At 47.0% G+C, this 23,968-nt stretch overlaps 1 protein-coding gene across 1 annotated transcript; it reads right to left on the bottom strand.

Moving 5' to 3' along the window:
• Positions 1-415: 415 nt before the first annotated feature.
• Positions 416-21,654, bottom strand: Gpnmb (glycoprotein nmb). Its single transcript, NM_133298.1, is given in 11 exon segments — positions 416-1,044; positions 1,431-1,524; positions 4,281-4,489; positions 5,171-5,273; positions 5,794-5,892; positions 9,678-10,037; positions 10,308-10,466; positions 12,454-12,627; positions 15,251-15,394; positions 16,316-16,468; positions 21,471-21,654. Coding segments are annotated over 11 exon segments (1,719 nt in total). The 5' UTR covers positions 21,541-21,654; the 3' UTR covers positions 416-890.
• Between the last annotated feature and the right edge of the window lie 2,314 nt (positions 21,655-23,968).

Here is a 23,968-nt window from a genome sequence, read left to right as displayed (position 1 = left end):
GCCATCATATAAATAAGTGGCCAGTGATTTTTGCTTTCTTTGGAGGCCATTCCAAATAAAAACTTTTTTTTTTTTTTTTTTTTTTTTTGCTTCTAGGCCACCTAGGGGTCAAAGTGCCAGGCTGAATGTTGGTCCCCAGTAATGCCTCAAATGAACAGTCATTGTACAATACCATCTAGTATGCGGGGAATGTAATCAGATTTACCCAGTTGTCCCACCTCCATCAAGGCAGATACAGTCTGGACTCTCAGATCTCACTTGGTTGCGATAAGGGTCTGCTGGCATTGAACAGACAAGGTCCCGTGGGTCGAATGTGGCCCACCATGTGCTTTATAAGTGTCCGTGGATAAATGGATGGGTACTTCATTCAACAACACAGGGAAAATTTCCACTCCAATATAATAATCACACCAGCTTAATAGACTGTCTTTTTAATGAGTATCTTATGTACACACACACACCATACAACAAGCTTGGTTCCATTATAATTCCATCAGGTGCTCAGGTATGTTCAATGAGCTGAGATAGAGTTGATGAAGCATGGCCTTTAGGTCAGGACTAGCTGGGTTCAGGCACATCTTGTGTAGAAATCTAAGGAGCCTGGGGCATCCTCTCCCAGTTAACCTAGGACCTTAAGTAGCAGTGACCTCCCCCTCCCCCTTCAGACACAATGTGCCCACCCTATTAACAGTATAAAAACCACAATACAGATGTGAAGAAATACTGTCTTCCCATCCCTTCACTAAAATGCCAATTAACTACGCTCCCTAAACCATGATATACATTTTACAATAATCCGTAGAAAACAACAGCTACCAGTCATGTACTTCTGCACAGCTCACATACATGCACAGAAGAGTGGGTTCCCAGTCAGAAGTGAGAGTGAAGACTTAGAGCATCCATGGCTTGTCCTGGAGCAGTGGATCCTTCTCCCGGTCTCCTCGGGAGAACGGGGCTTTTGCATGGCTGAGAAAAACACTCAGGCCTTTGCCCTTGACCACGTTCCTGGTGCAGTTTCCTATTGGCTTGTACGTCTTGTGTTTTCTGAAAACAATGTGTTGGACAGGGGTTTAAACATATCTTCGGCTGAACTAAATTCCTTTCTATAGAGTTTCTCATGATAGGTGCAAAAGGGCTAATTCCATTCAACCCAGTCTGTTGCCTGCGACACATCAGATCTTTGAGATATTTTTAAAAACATTCCAAAAACCAATTTTGTCAAGTTACTAACATCTGGTAATGCTTTCAGGATTAAAACAAACAAATCCAAAACCACAGTAAAATTAATAGGTCCCAGTTTGGTATTCATGGTTCCATGGATGAGTTTCTTCTTATACACATAATATATAAAAGAAAGAAAAAAATGGTGCATTCATACAGACGAATGCTATCTGCTATAGAGGTGAAAAGTGTTAAAATCAGAAACTTACTTGTACAGCAAGATGGTAACCATGGTGACAAACATGGCCAGGCAGCCAATGGAGATCAGGACACCATTCACTGTTCTCAGAGGGGAGCCTAGGTCTTTAAAACAGAAGGAAAACCACATGAATTATGCTCCATTCCTTTGGAGGACACCTGCTTGTGATGCTATTGTATAAATGAGCTACCGGCTCTCAACACCAAGGGGCTAAAAGGCTCTCCCACTCCATTGTGCTGTCCTCTGGCCCCATCTCATGTTCTATGCCTGCCTCTGTGCTAAAACCCCTGGAATTCTGTGAAAAGCGTGTGGCCCTTGCTGGGACCACCCTTCCCTGGCCCATCTCAGGTCTCCTCAGTTGCTCAGTGCCTTCCCAGCATTTCAGAGGGCACCAGCTCTCTTCTGTCACTACCCTGCCTGCCTCTTCCTCGGCCTGGATCACACTGTATCAAAGGCCACGAGGCAGGAATGTCATCTTCTTTTTCCTCTGTAATCAGCAACCCAGCCAGTTCTGTGTCCATCCCAAAGCATACCTGATCACCTGAGCTGCCTCTCTCTGGTCTGCCACTGTCACCATCCGGTCCTCCAGAGCCCTCCTCGGAAGCCCTCTCTATTGACTGAACCTACTCTCACAATCATCTCTCTGTCATGTGCCTGTGAGATCTTCTTCCCCACGAACGCCTCACCGGGGCTTACAGAATAAAACTTTGAAGACCCTAATAGAAGCCTTCATGTGTTTTCGTCATTTATATTTAGGCCTTATTTCCAAGGAGGTTCTTTACCAAGACAGGATCGCTAAACAGCAAGGTTTGCCCCATACTCTGTCTAGGGTGCTAACCACTGCCCTCACCTCCCACTACAAGCTCACTGCTCTCTTTCCTCTGACCTGTGTTTTTTCCTCCTCAAAATACCATCTTGTTCATTTGTTTATTGCCCGTGTTAAAATAAGTCTGAGTAGATGTTCCAAGTTGTGATCTAACTGACAAATTCACAGGTAAGCAAATGACAACCTCTTATGATAACATTTTGTAACAACAAAAACACCACACACAACACACACACACACACACACACACACACACACACACACACACACACACGCGCGCGCGCCCCAAATCCTTAAAAACAGAAACAACTAAGTTCCAGTCAATCCTAAGCAGCTTGGCTGATTGACTCCAGGCCTCGATTACAGAAGCAGAAGCAGTCAGCAGTGGCTGCCCTGGGTCCTGACAGACAGTTAGGGGTTCAGTCAATGGGAGCAGGTCTGGGCCTCTCCTGGCTCCAGTGTTGCTCAGTTTGATGCTTAAACAAACTGTGAAATTGGTCTAAACGTTTTCCTATAACATCTGTTGCTGCTCAGGAAAGCAGGAGTCCTCCTTGTTTTGTTCCTTAGCCAGTGACTTCTATCCTGTGCAGGGTTCTGTTCTGGGGATGGAGTGGGCAGCTTAATGACTATCAGTAAACAAAAAAATTCAGCTAAACACCAGTTGAACTATCACTGTTTCTGAAATTCTGGTTTTGAAATTCCAGTTAAGTTATAAGACTCACTGGATCACAGGTTTTTTGTTTGTTTGCGTTTTTGCTTTTTCTGACTTTCCTCTCCACCACTCTGTGTGTGTATGTGGTTATGCATGGTTGTGTATGTGTGTGTGGTTATGTGCATGGTTATGTGTGTTCATGGTTGTGCATGTGCATGGTTGGTGTGTGCATGGTTGTGTGTGTGCATGGTTAATGTGTGCACATGGTTGTGTGTGTGCATGGTTGTGTGTGTACATGTTGTGTGGGTGTGAGTTCACCGGTGTATATGGAGATAAAGGGTAATCAAATGCAGGTGTCATTCCTTTTTTTGAGACTGGCTTTCTCTTAGGCTTGGAAATTGGTTAAGTACGTTAGACTAGACAGTGTCTGAGTTTCCAGGAGTCTGTCTGTCTCCACCTCCCATCTTACCACTGCTGGGATTTCAGGTACACATCCCCACTCCTGGTTTTTCCACTCCTGGGGAATCTGGGGATCTGAACTCTGGTCCTCATGCTTGCAAGGCAAGCACTTTACTGACGGATCTCTCTCTCTCTCTCTCTCTCTCTCTCTCTCTCTCTCTCTCTCACTCTCTCTCTCTCTCTCCTCTCTGATTTTGTTATGCACTGTGCCTGAGCTGGCCTTGCACTTGTGACCCTCCTATATCAACTTCCCAGGTGTTGGGAGCATAGGCATGTCCCACCACACACCCCTCAAATTTCCTAGCTTTCTTTTCTTTTCTTTTCTTTTCTTTTCTTTTCTTTTCTTTTCTTTTCTTTTCTTATGATGCTGGGATAGAACCCAGGTCTTGATGGCTTCACTCATGTCAAGCAACTGCCCTACCATTATGGTCCACCTCAGCCTGCTTCCTCTAGCTTTCAATCACTCACTACACCAAAAATAACCTGCACAGGAAACCAGCAGTTTGCCGACACACAAACAACGTGGAACAAGCTAAGATTTTAAAGGTAATTCAGAAAAACATAGGGCTGGGGCAGCCCTAGCTGCACAGCTCCTAGAGGTCAGGACACTGAAATGTCCACAGCCTCTGGCTGCCCATTTCTCCTCCCTAGTTCTTGGCAGGTGCCAGGGTGCCTTGACCTGTAAGAGGCAGGATATTTTCTCCATCTTGTTCTTAGTGCTACAGCTCTGGTAAACGTTCTCATGAGTTACTGCATACCTAAGCCACATAATGACAACTTAGTCAGCGACAGACTTCACATGCGATGGTTCCAAGAATCTGGGCCATGAGATAAACATTGCGAGTGAAGCCTTCGAGGGCTTTAATATTAGGTATACACTTCGGCTGTAGGAAATGTTCATACAGTTACAAAGCAAACCTCACCTTTGCCAGGGATAGAGATCAGGGCGCTGGTGAGGGCCAGGCTTGCATCGTCTCCCAGAGTGAAATTCACACAGTACGTGCCGGACCCATTGAAGGCTCTCCTCACGGACAGGAGGCACAGCTCATCCACAGCCACCGGGCTGCACACCCTGTTCTGGGCGATCTGGCAGGTGGGGTCAGAGATGATCGTACAGGCTTCCGTGGGAGTGCTGTGACGTGGGAGGGGGTGAGGGCACACAGGTTCCGTGAGGGAGAAAAGAATGCAAAGTTGGAGGTGCCGAGTTTGAAACAGGGTTTCACACGGTTGGTCTGGAACCTATGGTCTTCCTGCCTCAGTTTCTTGAGTACTAGGATTATAGACATGAGACACACTATGTGCGCCTCTGTAATAACAGTTTTAAACAGAGCTTTGCCTTACCTTGCCTTACCTTGCCTTGCCTTTCCTCTCACCCTTTTCTCTCTCCATTATTTTTTTATACAGGGTCTCATGTAGTCATGTTGGCTTCAAGCTCACCATGTAGTTAAAGATGGCCTTACACCCCTGATTGTCAGGGAACTGTGAATACATGCATGTACTCCATGTCCTGTTTTACGTAGTGATGGGGATCCAACCAGGGCTTCTCGTATGCTAGGGTGCCCTGCACTCTGCCCCCTCTTTATATTTTCTTTTGAGAGAAAGGCTCACAATATGGCCACAGTCTCCTGCCTTACTTAGCCCCTCGTGACTACTGGGATTACAGACATGTGCCTGTCTCCTACACCCAGCTCACCTGAGGCTTCTGATATGTAGGCCTTTGAATCACCTTCAAAAGGATGACTAGTGGTCAAGCCCTTTATTCAGACTTGGGGTCCCTCACTTAGCCCTTCCTCTGGCACGAGCCGGTACTTACGCCCCTTTGCAGGTCACAATGAAGTCCATCAGTGAGTTGTCAGGCTGCGGTGTGGGGATTGGGACATCTGCTACCTGGATGATGTTGACTTCTAGGATTCCATCTATCAAAACAGTCAACATAGAGCACTAAGAAAATGCAACAGAAACCAGAGGAAACTGTTCTGCCGTAGATCGTTTGCTGGGTTGAAATCCTAGCTGAGTTATGTGTGAGGGGTAAACCCTCTGCTGGGGATGTGGTCAGTGCCCAGAGGACTTCAGGGAGCCTCCTTGTCTCCTCTACCATGGGAGGACACTGCAAGGGGGTGGCCTTTCATGAGCCAGGGGGTGCTCCTTTCCAGATACTGAATCTGACATTCATCCTCAGAACAGCAAGCCATGAACCCCAGTTGTAGGCCCAGAGCCTACAAACCCTGTTATAGAAACTCAACTACAGAATGTCCCTTAACAAAGGAGAAGGAAAAGGACTAGAGACAGCATTCTTGCCAACCGTGAACACCTTCTTTCATTACCTTAGACAGGACAAGGGGCCCTGCTCCTTTATCTCTACCCTTCCAGTGTTAGCTAAATGAGTGGGTGGCTCTGCGGATCTTGGCATCCTTCCCCACTGGTCTCCAGCCTTACCTACAATTGTGATGGTGGCTCTGAAGTAACCATATCTGTTTATTCGGCAGTTTTCATTGGAAATGTCACTCAGCTCCATGGATTTGTGGCCAGTAGGCACTAGAAAGTTTGAGTAATAAAAGTTTAAGATAACTAGGGATGAAGAATGTAACGGAGTTAACATAATATAACAAAAACCAAAGAGCTTGTCCATCATTCTTTATTATTTTTGTTTCCGTGGGTTTGGGTGTTTGTTTTATCTTTTTTTTTCAGACAGGAACTCATGTAGCCCAGGCTGGTCTAAATTTACTGTATAGCCCAGGCTGGCCCTAACTCTGGGTCTTATTACTTCTAGTTTCCAAGTCTGGGGATTGTTGATGGCACCATCTGCTCCTGGCTTCATCTTCTCTTTAGAAAGCATCAAGAAGCCAGGTGTGGCGACTCATGCCTTTAATCCCAGAGTCAGGGGTAAGAGGACCTCTGTGAGTTTGAAGCCAGCCTGATGTACACCTCAAGTTCCAGGACAGCCAGGAATAAAAATCAAAACTCCAACCCAACTCAACCAATCCAAACCCAGCTAAGCATCAAGAATTATAGTTTTTCAGCTAAGGCAGAAATTAGTGTAATATAAAATGTGTAGCTTCTTCCAGATGTAAGAACATTCATTATGTAGGCACTGTGGCCACTTAATTCTATAAATAACCTGCGGGAAGGCCTGAAAGCATGGAGTTCTGAGAGAATCTGTGCTGTTGACATGGGCACGGTCATATCAAGGACCTCAAAACCTCAAGTCCATGACAACTGCAAAGCCTCCGCCCAGGAAAAGACCTGGAGGAATGCCAAAGCCTTGCTTAGGGCAGCGAGTGCCGATGTGTGTGCAGAAATTGTCCACCACAGCTTTCTCCCCACAGATGTTTACAGCCTGAAGACTGCTCCCCTGCAGAGACAGCTCCTCCTAAGATTAGTTAAACTGGCCTCTGTGATCAACTATAAACCATAGGCCCTGCCTCTCTCTTCATCATCTCTATATAATAAACTTGTGCTTCTGGGGGTGCTAAGCCTTCTTCACCTGAGAACTCAGATCCCAGCTTTCTGTCTGATAAAGCCTCTGATGGTCTTTTCTTGGTTTTCTCTGCATCTAGTCAGGTCAAGCCCCTGGAGGCTGAGCAAGGAGTAGAAGTCCCTTTTCATTGGGGTGCAGCTGTTCTGCCTTAATGCTAGTACCACCCGTTTGCCCACACGTCACTAAACTGGTCTTTGCCTCTATTTGCTCACCAACAAAATAGAATATCACTGTCCTCCCAGGTGAATCATGTCAACCAAAGTGAGATAAGGCATATGAGCATACTGCTCTGCCAGGTGTGGTATTCATGCCTGGGGTCCCAGTACCCTGGAGGCTGAGGCAGAGGGATTGCTGTGAGCTTGAGACCTATTGAGCTGTATAGTAAGTTGGGTTAATATATTAGATCTTTAAAAAAGAAAACAACCGGGGTGTTTTGAATGAGATGAAACCCATAAGCTATAAGTCACAAGGCATTTGGATCCTTAGTAGCTGTTTAGGAAGAATTAGGAAGAGTGGCCATGTTGGAGGAGGTGTGTCATTGGAGGTGGGCTCAAGATTTCAAAGCTTCCTGTCATGCCCAGAGTACTCTACTTCCTGTTTATGCCTGGGAAGTGAGTTCCCAACTGGCCTTAAATACTTGTCAGCAGGATAGCGCTCCCTCCTAAGCCTCTGGACCTGTGATGCCCAGATAAACCTTTTCTTCTGTAAGTTGCCTTGGCCGTGGTGTTTTATTACAGCAGTGGGAAAGTAACCACCATACCATCCAACCAACTAACCTACCGATAACAACCCTAAAACACGACACATCAACTAACACAGAACTCTGGCAAGTCCAGCTGAATTGGAGAGCTGTAGGTCCAGGGGAAAACCCTGTCTCCGACTAAGGTGGCAGACAACCGAGGAGCTCTGGCTGCTGTGTGCACACAAAAAGACGGGACCAAAGCAGTTGTGGATATAATTGAGCAAAGAAACTAATGCCTCACCCGCATAATTAAAAGTGGTGTAGCTTTAGGATTTAAAGCCTGCAAGGAAAATATGGCAATGCCCACCTTTATCTTCCCTTTAATTCCATAAGGCACTGAAATGGAGGGAGGGAGTCACAGTTGCCATTGTTGTTTTTCCTGTGTAGCCCTGGCTGTCCTGGAGCTCTCTTTGTAGATGAGGCTGACCTGGAGCTCATAGTGTTCTGCCTGCCTCTGCCTCCTGAGTGCTAAGACTGAAGGTGCACTCATGGCACAGTTTGGGAGTCAAAGTTTAAAAAAGATCCTCATCTTTAAAAAGAAAAATAGAGGGGTTGGGGATTTAGCTCAGTGGTAGAGCGCTTGCCTAGGAAGCGCAAGGCCCTGGGTTCGATCCCCAGCTCCGAAAAAAAGAACCAAAAAAAAAAAAAAAATAGAGCTGAAGAGATAGGTCAGTGGCTAAGAGCACTGGCTGCTCTTTCAGAGGACCCGGGTTCATTTCCAGCAACCACATGGTGGCTCACACAGTGTGTAACTCCAGTTGCAAGGGACCTGATGCCCTCTTCTAGCCTGCTTGGGAATCAGGGATGTATGTGGTGTACTGACATACACGCAGACAAAGCAACCATACATATAACATAAGCAGATTAATTTTTTAAAGAGTTTAAAGGCTAAATAAAGAGTAGGTATGGTAGTGCAAGTTTGTAATCCAGAGGCTGAGGCAGAGGGATTGCAAGGTCCTAGGGCTATATAATAAGATCCTTTCTCAAAATAGAAGAAAAAAAGGGAGGAGGAGGAGGCAGAGGAGGCAAATAAAAAGGACTTGTGATGTGTAAGGAGGAAGCCAGCTGGGAGCTCTCTATGGTTTCTCAAAGCTTCCTGAGGGCAGCATGCCCATGCCTGGTGGGAATCTCAGAATGAGGGCACTCTGGGAAATGTTGTTCCTAGTGCTGTCTTAGATCCTCACGCAGGTGTCCATCAGCAGGACAGGCTGGGGAACATGCCTGGCTCTCCCAGGGGCCTTCAGAGGTGACTACAGAATCCGCTCAGTCTTTCCTGGTGGACTCTGCAGCAGGATGCTGGTTCATGCAAAGCTGCTAAGAATCCCAGCTTTCCCCCCGAAGCTCTAGGGTTCCCTCATTTAAAGATCTGGAGGAGCAGACTTGAGCTGTCAACCTGAGTATAGCGCTACAGCTCTGCTGTGGTCTAAAGTAAAGCTTCTTTAGGAAACCGACCTCGAGAGTCAGCTGACCTGCTTCAGGCGGAATACTATCCAGACATGCATCATGAGCTTTTGTAGATGGCAGATCTGTGAGGTCAAGATTTGTCAAAGGATCAATGGAGGTGAGTGCAGACCTCAAACTGCAGGTGAGAAAAACTCAGTACTTAATTCTCTGTTCCCCAGAGAACGGTGTGAGAGGGGTTCACTATGAATGCAGGAAAGTTCTACACAATATGAGACCACATGACATGATAGGGTGTGTGTGTGTGTGCATGTGTGTGCACGTGTGTGTGCACATGTATGCTGTTTCATGTGAGCATGTGTGTGTGTGCGTGTGTGTGTGTGTGTGTGTGTGTGTGTACACCTATGATGATGTCTAATGGAATACACACAATGTCACACTGATCAGCGTCTTACAGAGGCTGTTCTGTTTCTCAGGTTTGTTCACAAAAGTCTGAAAAGGAACAAGTGTGACTAAACAAGGAAAAAAATCCCCTGTGGCTGCCACCACCACCACCACCACCACCACCACCACACCACCACCACCACCACCACCACCACCACCACCACCACCACCACACCACCACCACCACCACCACCACCACCACCACCACCACCACCACCACCACCACCACCACCACAGTGTTCTGGAAATACTCACTTAAAGAGGGACTAGGTGTTGATAATGTGGGTGAAGGCGAAGATGCAGGCGAAGGAGAAGTCGAAGAAGAAGGCGAAGGTGTGGGTGAGGGGCATGGTCCCGGCACTGCAGTTTGCACGGTGAGGTTAAAGTTGAAGGTTCCATTGAGCACATACGTGTGATTCAAAGTGTGATTGTTGGAGACAAACAGGCCAGTGTTGTCCCCAAAGTTCCACTTGTAGGAAATGGCAGAGTAGTTGAGGAAATGACTGGGATCGTGAATGAGGACATCGAAGAAAATGGGGAGGTCTCTGAGGAAGGTTTCATCAGACGAGTTCCGGTCATTCTTCTGGTACATGGTCACGAATATAGGGATCTGATCTAGAAGATATAACACAAGAAAAAGAAAACACATGGCTTGCCTGTGAGGGGAGCGCTGCACGGAGGCTTTCTGCTTGAAGATTAGACCTTCTCAGTGGTAAGCTTTAGTTCTGTGAGGGTAGCACAGAATGAAACAGATCCGCTCTGCTGGGGTCCACATGAGCCTTAGGCTCACCCAGAACACTGGGTGCTAATTCTCTCCCCATCTGCCCATGTCCAAGGGCTAAATGCCCTGTCCTCCTCCACTGCTGTGGAGTTCACGCCACACACCTGTTATCACATACACGTCTTTCACTTTGGAGATGGGAATGTATGCCCGGCCGTGTCTTCGAAAGACAATCACTTCCATGACCTGAGGGCCAACTGTCAAGTTGACTGTGTTTATAGAAACTCGTGCTGAACACCGACCCAGCTTTTGAAAATACTGACCTGTGGAAGGACAGACATTTCAAGTTATTGGTAACGGCACACGATCTTTCGGCAAAGTTGTTTCTGAAAGGCTAGTGAAAGGCTGCTCTGTAGAGAGAACGGGCTGGATTTCCAGACAGGGAGCTGGTGCTGGTCTCTACGCAAAACCTGATGGAGCAACTTTATGGTTGCACACAGGTAACAGCTGCATACAGCTGGTTAAAACGAAGGGCTCTATAGCGGGACAATCCGGCCAGTTCCTAACTTATCGATGGACACTATTAGGTTTAAAGGATTTGCACCTGAAACGCATATCCTTCCCTTAGGACTCGTTTGATGTCATGGTGAGGTATCTGGGAGAGTTTTAATAGGTTCTGTAGTCACAAATGTGCCTCATTTTTGCAACAAGTTAAAAGCAGCTGATGTAAGTACACGGGCATGGCTCTGTTTAGGTTTTCCCGGGAGACTGGAATTGCACTTCCTAGAAGGACTTGTACCCAAAACCAGCAAGACATGAAAGAGCAACAGGGATCACAGATACGAAGGGAATGGACGGCCCACAGGAGCACATCTGAATCACTCCGTTTCCCTCTGCAGCCATCCCTGAAACTCCGAAGTGCTGGCCACAGAAGTGGCAGGTCAACGAGTGTGGGCTTGGAGAACTGAGCAACAGAGCTGCCATGGCACCAAGAAAGCTGGTTTCAGACAGGCATGACACCTGGCCTATCCTGAGCTTTGTTCAGTGGACTTGCTTTCTTAATGCTGAAGTAAAGGATGCTCTCCGAGAAAGGACAAAACCTTAGAAACCCAGGAGTTGCTCAATTGGAGCAGATTCTGAAAATTCAGCCTCAGTCGGCTCCTGGTGATGGTGGTGGTGGTAATGATGGAGACTGTGTGTGTGTGATGTATGTGTGTATGTGTGTGTATGTGATATGTGTGTGTGATATGTGTGTGTGATGTGTGTGTATGATGTGCGTGTGTATGTGTATGACGTGTGTGTGTATGATGTGTATGTGTGTATGATGTGTGTGTATGATGTGTATGTATATGATGTGTGTGTATATGATGTGTGTGTATGATGTGTGTGTGTATGTGTATGATGTGTGTGTGTGGTGTGTGTGTGTAGTGTATGTGTGTGTATGTCTTTGGTGTGTGTATTGTATATATATGTGTGTGTGTGTGTGTGTGTGTGTGTGTGTGTATGGGTGGGTGGTGCGGTGTATGTATGTGTATGTTTTGCTGACTGTGTACATGCTGGGCATGGGTTCTCCCACCAATTCATAAACATGGCCCTCTGGTAATGTACTGAGAACTCAGCAGTCTTGTTAATAATGACCTAATTTTGTTCTTCTTAAAATAACACTTCACTAATAATAGAGCAAAGTGAAACCTTTTGTGGTTTTAGAAAACAGAGGGCAGACCGTGACAGAGAAGAACAGTGCCGATATTGTTCTAGGATCCACACATGGAGGTGTTATGCAGTCATTAAAACAATTTAGGAAAATTTAAATAATGTAGACAAATGCTATGATAGCAAAATAAAAATGTGTATCCATTATTATCTTAAACAAGAACTATTAATATTGAAAATGTCATTCGATAGCAATCATGTCTGATGTTGTGAATGACTTTTATATTTCGTTTGAGCTCTTCTATGTTTCCAAATTCCCCCCAGAGAATGAGCTTCTTCAACTTTGACTACCTCACTTAAGAACGCTCACAAATTAATGAATAAATAACCATATGCCATTCAAATATATTTTTCACAGGACTATGTTAGACTAGATTTGTCTGTCACTGAAAAGAGAGCCAAGTTCTCTCCCTTCTCGTTATGTCTGTGTTGTCCCAAGGACATGGCGAGGTTAACCGGGACTTCACTTCCTCTCGCTCTTCACCCAGAAAGAAGAAACAACAGGGGGATGGGTGTATGATTTCAATTAGGGAATAAGAAAGGACAAGGTCAAAATGTGAGAGGAATGCAAAAAGCAAAGAGTTTGTAAAAACAAACCAAGTGTGTGGAAGACGTAGACGAAGTTCCATTTCTTCCGTCCGTGGGGGCGAGGGAAGGGCTTCCCGTCGGGGAACCTGAGGTGCTGGCCTTGGCTGGTGCTGTCTTCCCAGTCCTCATCGTCTGCCCCTGTGGTCCAGTTGTAGACATACGGGTCAGAAGCCAGCTCCAAATCTAACCAAGAGCAGATAGATCTAGTTAGTTTTCTGGCCTCCAAGTGCCCAACACTCAGTCCAAACACTCCCGTTTCCCAGAACCACCATAAACACCACTACAGGCTAACGTCTTAGTGTTCAGACTCCACCCATTGCATACCGATGCTTTCCCATGTGTGTGTTGTATGCCAATAAAATATTATACTAATCAATTTCCAGGAAACTTCCCTCTGGAGAGTTAACTTAACACATGTATCTTCCTTTCGAGTCTCTGAATCTCAGTGCTATCCAAACCAACCTGCAGGATGCATCTAGTGTGGCCCTCCATCCTCAGCGTCTTTCCCTCCCTCACTGGCATCACGGCCAAGCCCTAAGTCATGTCCTCCTTCAGCAGAGGACTGTCCTCGGGAAAATATTCCCTCACATCCCTGCAGCGCCACACCCACGCCTACCCCAGCAAGGTCCGCACACACAGGCTCTCGGTCACCAGCCACAGGCTATTTGTCTCTGCCAACATTCAGATAAAATACAACAGTCTGCTCTTCACCTCCTAGGACTTTGTCACCCTCTGCTGGCCTCTGACAGCAGTTGCACATACAAACAGACACATTTACACTCATTAGTGAAAATAAGTCCTAAAAAGATTTATGCATAAATCTACTACACATAAATCTTTTGTGCATATATTCTAGGCATAGTTTAACAGATTAGATACAGAAAACTCAAGAGAAACAGACATAGAAAAATGTTTGGAATCCAGGGGTTGGCATCAGCCTCTCCAGATGTGTGGTATTTTCCGCTTCCTTGTCTGTCATCCAGAGCACCCCCTTGGCCTGTGTACTTCAAGAGCACCTTTATCTGGTCAATAGTCATGATTGTTTTTTATTCTCAAAATTTCCTCAATAAGGCCAAGGGCCCTTTGAGCTGACTCTTGTTTCCTTTTGACACAACTCCATAGGCCTTTGAGTTCTTTCTCGTTTTCTGTTACAGTTAGGATGAGACGGCACATGCCTTTAATCCCAGCACCAGGAGACAGAGACAGGCAGATCTCTGAGTTCAAACCTAGACTGGTCAACAAAGCAAGTTCCAGGACAGCCAGGACAACATAGAAAAACTCTCTCTCAACACCCCCACCCTCCCCGAAAGTGTTTCAGGTTTATTTGGTATTTGCTATGTGGTCCAAGTAGCCTCAAACTTGAGATTTCCATTTGTCAGCCTCCCAAGTATTGGAATTACCAACGTATGTTCCCACTCTGGTCAGAATCTTTTTTTTTTTTTTTTTTTTTTTTGGTTCTTTTTTTCGGAGCTGGGGACCAAACCCAGGGCCTTGTGCTTCCTAGGCAAGCACTCTACCACTGAACTAAATCCCCAACCCCAGAATCTTTTTTTTTTTAAAGTAAGAAGTTGGGCACAGTAACACACATCTGTAATCCCAACACTGTGGAGACTGAGGCAGGAGGATCATGTGTTTGAGGCTAACCTGGATACCAGGTTATAGGAACAAGCTACAGGAAGATGGGGTTGGGGGGGGGAGAGGAATATTAAATACTAGATTACTATTAACCCCAGTCCATACAGAATTTAGTGTTTTCCTCAAAGGGAGATAAAAAACTAAGGAGGAATAAACACACCAACAGGGGCTGGGGATTTAGCTCAGTGGTAGAGCGCTTACCTAGGAAGCGCAAGGCCCTGGGTTCGGTCCTCAGCTCCGAAAAAATGAACCAAAAAAAAAAAAATAAACACACCAACAGATTTACAAAAGGCTGCCCAGTGTAGGAGTAGCTGCACCAATGTCTGATAATCTCAATGGTTATCTGAGTTCTTGAGAGTGTACAATCCTCACAAAATAATGTCCCTTGGTGTGCTCATGCTCTTTTAACATGGATAATGAATGCATCTCTTTAAGAGCAGACCAGAGGGCCGGAGAGGTGGCTCACGGTTAAAAACACTGACTGGTCTTCCAGAGGTCCTGAGTTCAATTCCCAGCATCCACAGGGCGGCTCACAGCCATCTGTGATGGAATCTGATGCCCTCCTCTGGTGTGTCTGAAGCGAGTGAGAGTGTACCCACATACATAAGATAAATAAATCCTTAAAAGAAAAGAGCAGAACAGAAGCAGAGCCACCCATACAGTGTCAGCACCAGCAGGACACCGGTTACTCAAAACACTCGCCAACAGAAATGAGCCAATCAGCACACCCTCTCATGCGGGCCCTGTGTGCTGTTTGTATGTTCATTTTGTGGATAAAATAGTTCCGGGTAATACAATGAGAACCTGAGCAAGGACAGTGATTACAGAAGACACAGAAGACAAGCTGGGTGTGACAGTGGAGGAGATGCAGGTTGGGTGTTTGAGTGTGTGGTGCTGGGCGGGTGTTCTGTCACCGAGTTCATCCCATCCCACAGTGTAGCTCACAGGGTCACCTGGGAAGAGCTAGAACAGTGATGGGAGGAGACAGGACGGGGAGTTAGAGGTGGATATAATCAAAGTCCATGGTGTACAGTAGAAGTATTTGTACGATGAACACAGGCTAATTAACAAGGATGTGACCCTGGGGAGGAGGATGACGAGGGGCGGTGACAGCACCTGTGAGCATTAGGATTGTGGGCGGAGCTCCAGGAGCAGAGCTGAGCCTCCTTACCACTTCTGCAGTTCCTCTCATAGACGATATTGCCGTTGGCATCTTCCTTCTGGCATCTGGGGAACACCAGGTTCACTACGAAGGTGATATTGGAACCCACCAAGGCCGGTGAATCACTGGTTAGGGCTGCCTGCACACGGCCTCCTAGGGCAGGAAAGAATGGAGCTCATTTCCTGGGAACACCTTCCACCTTTTGTTTGATAGAGCTCTGTGTGTGGGTAAGGACCATTCGATCCGCATGCCTCTGTACAGTGTGCAGTCATTTCCTGACGCTAACTTTAGCTTTCACAGTTCAATACCATAGAAGACAAATAAGTCAGAGTAGCTAAAGGATTTTCTAATCGTAGAAAAAAGTATTCACTGAAGATAAGAACAAAGGGGTCTGGAGAGACAGCTGCTTTCCCGAGGATCCTGGTTCAACTCCCAGAACCCACGTGGCCGCTAGCTCATAACAATCTGTAACTCCAGTTCCACAGGAGCTGAGGTCCTCTAATGGCCTCCTTGGGCACCAGGCACACATGCAGTGCCCAGATATACACACAGACAAAACACAAATACGAGAGAGAGAGAGAGAGAGAGAGAGAGAGAGAGAGAGAGAGAGAGAGAGAGAGAGACCCTTTTGGATTGAAGAGGCACATGTTGAAAGTTGTAGACTTTAATCTTAACACCAATTGACTGGAGGACTCGGCTTCTGGCCTGTGCGGGATGGTTCACTTTCTGGGAAGACCCACCTCTCGATCTCTGGATGATCAGGTCATGTCCTAGTTTTTCTGAGGGTGCCTACGCTATGGTAGCCAACAGGCTGAAGGGTGAATCTGGCCATTCTCTAAAGTATTCAGAGACCTTGGAAATGTCCAAAGTCCAAGTGATTTTTCGACCCAGAAATTGAAGATGGTGAGGGAGGAGGAGGGGACCTTGCCAAGTCTAGCGGCTGCTAACTCTTCACCTAGCACACATCACTCACCAGAGCCTGAGCCCTGGCTCACCTTCTTGTTGCTGTTCTGCAGCTGTGGCTGTGGGGGGAGGAGCTTGGGGAGGAGCTTGGGGGAGGAGCTTCCCACTTACCTTCCCAGGAGTCCTTCCATCTGCCCTCTCCCCTCCTCCACACTGGATACAGCTGTTCATCCCATTCATTTTCATCTGAAGACCAGCCACGTAATTGGTTGTTCTCCCTCATGTGATCCGGATACTGCTCATGGCCCAGCACATCACGGAACCCTATGTTAGTGTTTGGAAAACAGATTCTGTCAGTTCCACTGATCACTTAGCACTTCTGTGAGAACGGTTGGTGGAGCTTTTCATTCCGATCACTGGGAAGCACATGCATAATATAATCAGTACATCAAGTAACTAAAGGTGCTTAAAAATAAGTCTGGATGGGTGTGTCGGTGCAGGTATCTGTGAGGATGAGGCTAGCCTGGCCTACAAAGTGATTTTCAAGTCAGCCAGAGCTATATAAGGAGACCCCACCCCAGATGTCAACTGAGGCGGGTGAGAGGTCTTAGCAGGGAAGGCTGCTTGCCACCAACACTGACAACCTGAGCTCCTTCCCTGGGACCCATATGGTTGGAGGAAAGAGAAATTTAGATGGCATCTTCTTCCAGCAGCTTCCTTCCCCAGTCCTCTACCCTCTTGTCTACAGGAGTGCAAAGTCTGGGGCTCCCGGGTACCAAAGACAAGTGTGTCAGCAAGCGAGATTCCAAGGCAAAACTCTGCATACATTCTGATGAATTTCCCATGTACCTGTACCCAGGAAGCAGGGACAGGAGGATTGCCAGGAACTCAAGGCTAGTCTGGGCTACCGAGAGACTGTCTCAAAACCAAACACTCCTGACTCAAATAAGGCCCTTGTATAGTCTGTAGTTGTTAAACAGAGTCATTTTAAGACCTGTTATTTGGGGCCGGACATGGCGGTGCAGGCCTTTAGTCTCAGCACCTGGGAGGCAGAGGCAGGTGGATCTCTGTGAGCTCGAAGCAAACCTGGTCTACAAAGTGAGTTCCAGGACAGCCATGGCAACACAGATAAACCCTGTCTCAAAAAGTAAGAACCGGGGCTGGGGATTTAGCTCAGTGGTAGAGCGCTTACCTAGGAAGCGCAAGGCCCTGGGTTCGGTCCCCAGCTCCGAAAAAAAGAACCAAAAAAAAAAAAAAAAAAAAAAAGTAAGAACCAACCAACCAAAAAAAAAAACCAAACCAAAACAAAAAAGCCCCATGTTATTTGGGTTAGAGTTGTAGCTATTTCCTTTTCTAGTTCCAAGCTTCTTTTTTTTTTTTTTTTTTTTTGGTTCTTTTTTTCGGAGCTGGGGACCGAACCCAGGGCCTTGCGCTTCCTAGGCAAGCGCTCTACCACTGAGCTAAATCCCCAACCCCCTAGTTCCAAGCTTCTTAAAAATGCATTTGAAGCTCTACTGTTAGGTATATCTGCACTTAGAATTATTGATGTTTTGATTGGCTATGTTAATTAGTAATTAACTCTTTGCTCTTGATAATATTCCTTGTTCTGAAGACTACTTTGCTAGTGTCTAATATATTATATATGGTATGTACATATGTACATATGTGTATATATATAATTTTTCCATTGCTTTGCTTCTTTTTCAAAAGGACTCCTTTACTCTTATGCATAGGAATCTTGCTTACATCTGTGTCAGTGAACTATGTTCATGGTGTGGCCACATTCTGCATGCCAGAAGAGGGCACGGGATCTGGAGTTCAGGCAACCGTGAGCTGCCATGTGGGTATGGGGAATTGAACCTGGGTCCTCTGAGTCATCTCTCTGGACCCTATTTTCTCCTTCTTTTACTTCTAGCCTGCATATATTCTTATTTAATGTGAGAGTTTTTTTTTCTTTTTGTAGGCAGCTCATAGTTGGTTGTATATTTAGAAATCAAATCTGAGAATCCCTAAGTTTTATGTGAAGTACTGAGGTAATTTCCCTATGATGGGGTGGCAGACATTTTGCATTCGAGCCTAATATCTCGGTTCTTATCCACTTCATCCTTTCTTGTCTCTATCTGTGCATGGTGACGATTTCCTATCCATTATCTACCTCTCTACCTTCTTTGCACTGAGACAGCTGGGCGTCCTGTTTTTGTGAATGCCCTGTTCTGGTTTTGCTTTTTGCTTTGAAAGTGTTGCATACAGAATTCTGACTTATGCCTGCCAGGCAAGCAATGGTTTGAAGCACCGCTCACCTTCCTTTTCCTTTCTCAACAGAGAGGCAGATACAGTTGGAAATAGGATTGAACTGGGAGTCATGGCACAAGGTCTCTGTCATAAACAGGCTGTGTGATCTCAGGCCTTCAAATCAGACAAACCCCAAATAAGTCTCAGGACTGTTCCTACCTAGAACCCACAGATTCTGAGGTAGATGCAATCAGAGCCAGGATCAGACTGGGGTGTGACCCAGTGATACAGTGCTTGCCTGGCATGCAAGGGTCCTGAGTTTGAACTTCAACACTACCAGATTGCTCCTCTGCTCCCGAAGTTCAAAAGTTAAAGAAAAATACAGGGAGCAACGGAGTGGGGTGGGGTGGCAGGAACGGCGACGGACGGACAGGGAAGCCAAGAGCAGACCCGTTCAATTTACCCTGGCAGAGTTCACACGAAACACAAACTCGTAAAACAGAGGAGCTGGAAAGATGACTCAGTGGTTAAGAGTGTCAGAAGCACTCGCACAGTACTCTAGTTTGAATTTTAGTAGCCCTGCCAGGAGCTCGCAAACGCTCCCATTCCAGGAGATCTGGCGCCTTCTTGTGGCCGCTGCAGGTACCACCTCCACAATAAAATAAAAGTAACTCTCAAAGAAAAGAGATATTTTTAAAAAAGCATCAAGCAGAGATGAAAATACCAGGATTTAGCACTAGACAAAACTTCTTAGATGAACACCAAAAACATAATCCATAAAAGAAGAAAAGCTGATGTATGAGACTTTACTCAGGTAAGAAACTTCTGCCCTGTGGCATCCAGTATAAGAGAGTGGAGAAGACCACACTTCCACCAATTTATTAAAAAGCAATTCCAATTGGAAAATGGGAAAAGACAAGAGAGCACTGCAGAGGATGTATAGACACTAAACCCTAGAGGATCACTGAAGGACCCTCCTGCAGACGTATTGGGCCACTACCACCCAAGTAAAGGGAGTGTGGGTGCCTGCCAAGTGTTGGGACCTAGAAAAACTGGGCCACCACACACTGCTGGCAGGAACCTAAGAAGGTGCAGACATCTTGCTAAGTTCTACTAAAACTCGACATACGGCTAAGCACTATATGACCTGTCCAAACTGTACAATTTCCCAGAGAAAAGGACATGAGAAGCCATAGCATCTTGACTTGGAATAACTCTGATGTCCTTCAGTGGGTAAGTAGTTACAGTGGCATTTTATGACCATGGACTCAAAAAGAAAAGGGAACAGCCTATTTGGTACAGCGATGCCAATAAATCTCCAGGGAATCATACTGAGGAGAAACCCAAGCCAATGTCTAAAGTTCATACTGTAAAATTCCTCCGCGTGACATTCTGGAACTAGTAAGATGATTTAAATGGACAGACTCCTAGTGGCCGGGGTGCAACTGGGTAGAGGGGGGTATTTGGCTGTAAAAGGGCATGGGATGGTTGTGGTAGCAAGGGGCATGCTACCACATGGTCAGGGGCTCACTATGTAGCTCAAAGGGTCTAGAACTCACTATGCAGACTAGGCTGGCCTCGGACTCGCCTACCTACCTCTGCTGGGATTAAAAGCACGAGCCCTTTTATTCCGTCTTTGGCTATTGTTTTTACCGACCCCTCCCCCCAACCATGGCTGAAAGGACTTTGCTGGCTTCTCCTATTCTTATTCCTCCACATTTATTATAATCTGTCCGCAGGAGGTATGGGGAGGGGTGGGGTGAGAGAGGGGGAGCAGAGGTGTGCAGACCTGTCCCTAAAAAAATGCCATTGAATATGTGTTCTGGTCACATACCTTTGCTAGCGGATCTCCCAAGACTCTATAGCCCACTTTGCAAATGAGGAAAAGGGAATTTATTGACGCTAACTCACTTCATGGCCCAGCCTAGCAGCTGGTGCGAACTCAATTCTGTCCTACCCCAAACCCTGGCAGGAAGAACAGTGGGAAAGATGGCATGTTTCCCCTTCCGCCTGTTCTCTGTGTGACCTGGGCGAACTCCTGGCGCTCTTTATGGCCAGGTTTCTCATCCGGGGAAACCGGATAATCCCTAAGTCAGATTCCCCTCGCTCTGCGAAGACACCACACCTAGACCCAAGGTGGGCCATTCCTTCTAGCACCCCGCTGGCTCCTGTTTCTGTGTTTAAAGTCCAAACCCCGAGGCGGAGTATCGGGCGGGCGCCCCAAGTCTGGGGCATCACTGGCTTTGAGCATCCCTGGCTCGGTTGTCATGGGGCTGGGCTGATCTCTCTTGCCTGGGCAATCCTCGGGTGCAGGGACCATAGCGGTCCCACTTTGCTTGGCCTGGGATCCAATCCAGCCAGGACGACCTAAGAGAGGACCTGCCTTGCATAAGAGGAGGCAGGGAGGTGAGATAACTCTTCTCCTCTGGAACTACCCGGCAGCCACCTAGGTAGCCACATTCGGGGTCAGGGAAAGTTCTGGTCCCGGCTGGTTTCCGGTTTCTGGAAGCGAGGTGGAGTGACTCTTCTCTTCCCCCTGTTCACTAGCTCTTGAAAGGACCGGGCAGCTACACCCGGGCCGGGACAAGTGGGCGTGCTGGAGCATGACTCCACCCCGGCTGCGCAGAAGGATGTTGGACCAGTTGGCTTAACTCTGGAAGACGCCGCTGCCACTCGCTGGGAAGCGTTGTTAATAGGGCCCCTGCCATAGAACCCTCCCAGGGTGGAGCCAGCTCGTCCTCAATATCTCCACTAAAACGGCAGTTCGCCCTGAAGTGTGCGGACGGTTGGGGGAGTTCCGCAAAGTTAGCCAGAGCCTCATTTAAGAGCTCCGCACTTAAAGCAGATAAGGGTGGTTTGGGAGACTTGCTTTACTCTTGGGATACAGGCTGTCCTCCCCTTCCAGCCATAATCTGGACTGAGCGGAAAAAGCTTCCAGTAGCCGCGTGGCTTTTGCTCTCCATGAGTCCTAAGCAAAGAACACAATCCCAGCATTCAGAACAGACCCTGCCTGCAGACCCCCAAACTCCAGTCAAGGGGCCCAGCCCATCATTTGGATCAATGAGTGTAAGCGCCCAAAGAGGACGGGACTCACGCTTGGCCGCCTGGAGCGGCAGTCCTGCAGCCAGCAGCAGAAATACCAGGACCCCGCAGAGACTTTCCATGCTGACTCGGAGCGCCCGCCCTCAGCCAGTCAGGGCTTGACTCTGACTCCCTAGTCCCATCCACCAGGAGTCAGAGTGCCGGCCTCCTGCGATCCTCTCTGTTTTATGAAATACAGGGCCAGAGGGAGATCATGTGATGTTTTAAGCAGTGTGGCTTGGTCTTCCGAATTCCACCTCTTAACAACTCGTGCTCATGACTCACTTGCTCCTGGCATCTGTTTACTGACTTCGGAGGCGCGGTGTTTTCATTCGGTGATCCCACACTTGCTCCTCCCCACTCCTTTTTCTCTTCCTCTCCACCATCTTTCCTAGGTTAAAGGGAGCTTTCTAACATCCCGTTCTAGCATTCTTCACCAAGTGAAACCTGGTCGTTGGTGGACTTCGTGGTTCCTCTTTTGTGTCCCTTGGGTGCTCCTATGGAAGCACCTTTCTAGAATCTGGACACCCTGCATCCCAGCTAGCGCTCCCTTCCCAGAGCAGACAGAGCCGAGGTGTCCTTTCAGTCAATGCCACTGTGTTGTGTGTGCATGCTCACCAACACTGCATGCTATGTCAGGAATTCCACGTTCGGTACAGTCTTCAAGCAGAGGAGAAATGTACCCAAAGGTGAAGTTTATGACCTATCGACTTGGCTCTGTGGAACGCTCAGAACAAGCGGCATCATTTCCGGTAACTTCTCTATAATAGCTGCTCAGAATAGCTGCAGTGGCTTGTGGGAAGCACAGGTCGCATTGCCATACAGCAAGCAGCAAGTGTGGAATGCTGGGGCACATCGCTGCGCCTGTTTTCTGGGCAGGAGAAATCCTGGTGGTGGCACACCGTGACTTACAGTCCAGTGTAATTCAGGGAATAGAGCTTGTGTGTGGGGGAAAACCACATGGAGGAGAACTGGAGGCTTCTGTACAACCACAAAGTAGCAAAAGTCTCTAGTTCAGAGGAGAAAGTGAATGATGGAAAGAACTGCTTTTGTGTAATGCAAATAATGTATAGAGTTCTGTCTGCTTTTCACTCTCAGTTAAAAACGGACACTCAGGGGCTGGAGAGATGGCTCAGCGGTTAAGAGCACTGAATGCTCTTCCAGAGGTCCTGAGTTCAATTCCCAGCAACCACATGGTGGCTCACAACCATCTGTAATGGGATCTGACGCCCTCTTCTGGTGTGTCTGAAGACAGCTATTTATTTATAATAGATAAATAAATAAATAAATAAATAAATCTTAAAAAAGTCAACAGTAAATGTGGCAGTGAACTCCTTCAATCCCAGCATCAGGGAGGCAGAGGCATCTGGATTTCTCTCAGTTCAAGGCCAGCCTGGTTCGATACAGCAAGCTCTAGGGAAGCTAAGGTTACACAGTGAGTCCACAACTCAAAAGCAAAACAAAAGTAAGAATCGGAAAAAGCACGCTTTTGCGCTGGTGAGATCGTTCAGTAGGTGAAGGCGTTAGGGTTAGGGTGGTGGAAGGAGGAAAGTAACGTCTGCAAGCTGTCCTCTGATCTTCACGCAAGAGCTGTGGCATGTGCCCTTATCCCTAACCCCCAAACGAATGTAAAAGACAAAAGGACAACCAACAAGTTTTCAAACTTGGGCAGCCTCCTGGTAACACTTGAGGTGTTAGGGCCCTTGGCTGCTGACATAGCTGCGGCCTGCATTTTTGGTTAGGTGAGTAGTCTTTGTCTTTAAGTAAATTGGCGGTTAAGCTCTTCTACAATAAGTCTTAGTTTTGTTTAGGAAGTTGTAACAATTAAATCATCTTTTACTTTGTGCCTTCCTTGCCCCAACAGCAGAGGGGGCAGTCACTAGGGCAGGAGTCAGATGCTGGAGAGAAACAAAAATGGGAACATTTCCTTCCCCCCCACCCCCCGCCTACTCTTCCCCCTCCCCCATCTCCTCTTCTTCCTCTTCTTCCCTTCCTCTTCTTCTCTCCCCCACCTCTATTATTCCTCATCTCACCCTTCTTCTTCCTCTTTCCCACCCCCCCCCCTTTTCCTCACCTCTTCTCTGGTCTTTGGCTTCTTACACTTCCTGGCTTGTGGCCTCTCTGGCTTCTCATATTTCAGTCCTCTGGTGTTGATTCCCCTGCCCCCATGCCCACCCCCACCCCATGTGACTTACAGTCCCTTGTTATTTCAAGGGGCCCATCTGGATGTTCCAGGACCATTTCCTGCAGTAAGGTCAGTGATCAGCCACTTTTGATTCAACCATCATTCCCCTCTTTAGGTATTTGCTGTATCACAGATCGTAGGTCCTGTGGGTTAAGACTAAACATCTCTGGGGTTTACCCTGTAGCACAATTTTCCAGCAGAGGGCTTGGAAAAAAGTCATAAAGGTGGCCAATGGGAATATTTTGAACAATAGCCTCAAACGTGGCAGACTCATTGAAGTAAAGCTTTGATGGTGGCAGAACAGAAGGTAAGGATAAAGTCTAGGT

The sequence above is a fragment of the Rattus norvegicus genome, chromosome 4 (assembly GCF_036323735.1).
Source record: "Rattus norvegicus strain BN/NHsdMcwi chromosome 4, GRCr8, whole genome shotgun sequence".
Lineage (NCBI taxonomy): Eukaryota > Metazoa > Chordata > Mammalia > Rodentia > Muridae > Rattus > Rattus norvegicus.
Note: the sequence above shows the minus strand (reverse complement) of the source record. Positions and strands in the feature narration are given on the sequence as shown.